At 59.6% G+C, this 2,858-nt stretch overlaps 1 protein-coding gene across 1 annotated transcript; it reads right to left on the bottom strand.

Moving 5' to 3' along the window:
* Positions 1-433: 433 nt before the first annotated feature.
* Positions 434-2,127, bottom strand: NHEJ1 (nonhomologous end-joining factor 1; the record flags this gene model as incomplete). Its single annotated transcript, XM_010285118.1, has 2 exons — positions 1,942-2,127; positions 434-643 (listed from the first exon to the last, which is right to left on the bottom strand). Coding segments are annotated over exons 1-2 (396 nt in total), but the record flags the coding sequence as incomplete, so codon positions are not given.
* Positions 2,128-2,858: the final 731 nt, after the last annotated feature.

Below are 2,858 nucleotides of genomic sequence, written 5' to 3'. Positions count from 1 at the left end.
CCAAAATATTAGGCAGACCCGTGGTAACAGCAACCCCTTAAAAGCCGGGGAGAGCCCGCTTTAATTCCCTTCGTCGCGACAGACCACCTGCGGGTCCTTTGGGGACCTCCGCTTCACGGCACACACCAAAGGAGAAGAGCATCGCTCTGCTATGCGGGGTGCTGGCAGGGCATCGTCCCAAACTGGACATCTCCCTGCCGCCCTGGTAGCAGCGCGTGCCGGGCCGTCCCTGCCTCGCTGCAAGGGACCAGCCAAGGGGCCAAAGCCTCAATGGGAAGAAACGAGGACAGTGGACCTCGGGAAGGACAGCAGGCAGAGCCAGGCACCCTACAACCACCAGCACGGCCCGAGACCAGCCAAAAGATTCCAAGCATTAGGAGACAATCCTTCATTTGGCCATCCCCCTCCCCAAACTCTCCGCAGCTTCTCTCACCATCTCCACGGGAGCAGGGCAGCAATGGAAGTCCCAGTAGAAGGGCAGTCCTGAGAGCTCGCTCTTCACGTGCAGGCTGAGGCCGCCGGCAGCACGGTGGCAGGAGAAGGTGGTGGTGGCATCCGGCTGCCCTGCCAGCAAGGGGCACATCAGGTTGCACAAGCGGTGCAGGAAGGAGGACACGTGGACTGTCAGCCGCTTGTTCAGCTCCTGGGGAAAGTCAAGGTCAGGGGTGCAGCAACACCCTGGGGAGCTTGGCACTGGGAAAAAAGCAGCAGAAACTCCAGCACAGAAGGAGTCAAACAACTTCTGCGTGTCCCAGCGCTGCAAAAAGCCATCCCTGGGCCTCGGCTTCCAGCCCCACAACAGGACACTCCTCACCGGTTCTCCCAGACCAGCTGAGCTGGGAAGGGTCCCCTGCCCCACCAGCCCAAGAGAGTCCGGGCGGTGGGCAGGGTGCAATGGTCTCCACTAGCGCATCTGCCCCACATGCCAGGAGCTCGCAGCTCAGCTCACCTGCCTGAGCTGGGGGATGGCTGCCACCGCATTGCCCACCCCTCCTGCCACCACCACTGTGACAGAGGGACATGGCAGATGGGGCCCTTGCCACACGGGCTAGGATAAGGGGATGAGATATGGCCCCATGTGGTTTGGGGGCTGTACTGTGAGGACACCCCATGGGAGCCTGTGCCTGGCTATGAACATCAACAGGAGTTTCTTTGTCACTGGTGGGAGGCCAGCCTTGTTTCAAGGACCTGTTGGAGGGGATCCAGAGGAGGCCACAAAAATGATCAGAGGGATGGAGCACCTCTCCTGTGAGGACAGGCTCAGAGAGTTGGGTTTGTTCAGCCTGGAGAAGAGAAGGCTCCAGGAGACGTTACTGCAGCCTTCCAGTACTTAAAGGGTGCTGATAAGAAAGATGGGGACAGGCTTTTTAGCAGGGCCTGTAGTGATAGGACAAGGGGTAATGGTTTTAAAGTAAAAGAGGGCAGATTTACACTAGATATATGGCAGAAATTTTTCACAATGAGGGTGGTGAAACTCTGGCACAGGTTGCCCAGAGAGGTGGTAGATACCCCATCCCTGGGAGCATTCCAGGTCAGGTTGGACGGGGCTCTGAGCAATCTAGTGGAAGATGTCCCTGCTTGTTGCAGGGGGATTGGACTAGATGACCCTTAAAGGTCCCTTCCAACCCAAAGATTCTGTGATTCTAAGCTCCTCAGCACACTGGTCCTGGGGAATCCAGCCCACAGGTGAAACGAGTGTGACAGCCTCAGCACACAGCCCCAGTGAACACCTGGCTGCCCTGGGCATGCTAAATAGCCTGGCCCACTCTCCCAGGTTGGTGCTCGGCCAACCGAGGTGACAGTGCTTGGGGATTTCACAGACCAGGTGTTTGCACCCAAGCCCTGTCAGATCCAACAGCCATTGTGTCACCTAGCAGTTTATGCCGGGACACCAGCTGCTGCAAGGAGAAAAGGAGGTCCCTAGACTTTTCAGACACTCACCTTGGACCTTTGTCCCACGGCCTCAGCGTCTGCATTCTCGTACCAGACGCTGCTGAGGTCAGAGATCAGCAGGATGTAGCCAGTATCCCTGAAGCACACTTTGGCAAGAAAAGTGGACTCGCCAAAGCAAACAGAAGCCCAGGGCTGTGTCAGGAGGCTGCTCTCCAGCTCCTCGGAGCCCTCCATCTGCAAGAGAGCAACCATGTGTTTGCCTCACGTCCCCATCCAGGAAGACCCAGGTCCCTGGGGCAGCCTCACAGGGACCCTCAGTCCCTGCTGGCCCCTCCACGATGCCAGCCCCACCTCACAGCCCGGAGGTGAGGGTGCTCAACCAGGTCTGGTCACACACATCCCTGCATATGCATGCAGCTCTGCCAGGGTGGGCATTTTGGGGAGCTCCGTGCAGGGCAGTTCCTACCCCCGCTGACAATAAGCACTGCAAATGCACCAGCAGACGCTTGGCAACGTAATTAACTGCCGCCCCCCCGGCGTTACCCGGTGCTTGCTGCCATCAACACGGTGAGACTTCTATGTGCAAATTAACATTTAAGCTGCCCAGCTCGCACTGGGATGGGCAGCAGGATGCTGCAGCCCTCCTCCTGCTTGGAGATCCCGTCCCTGTGCTCTGAGCCAGCCACGCGCCGGCCCCATCCACCATTGCCGCTCCCCCCTCCTCCCTGCGACAGGCTCCGTGCCTGCCAAAACACCCGGGGACCCAGTATCCCTGGGGTGCCTTCAGGACTGGGGCTCTGCGGAGCCACGGAGTTACCCGAGGGCAAGAGGTGCAGGCGGGCCAAAGGCTGTCGGGGCGAGGGGCTTTGCAGAGGCGAGCGGTGCCGTGCCGGAGGCGAGGGCCAGACTACGGCTCCCAGCATCCTGCTCTCTTCCGCGGCATGCGAGGGGCCGGGGCACGCCGG

Source organism: Phaethon lepturus, unplaced genomic scaffold, assembly GCF_000687285.1.
Source record: "Phaethon lepturus isolate BGI_N335 unplaced genomic scaffold, ASM68728v1 scaffold38910, whole genome shotgun sequence".
Taxonomy (NCBI): Eukaryota; Metazoa; Chordata; class Aves; order Phaethontiformes; family Phaethontidae; genus Phaethon; species Phaethon lepturus.
The sequence above is the reverse complement of the archived record's forward strand: the minus strand, read 5'-3'. Positions and strand labels throughout refer to the sequence as shown.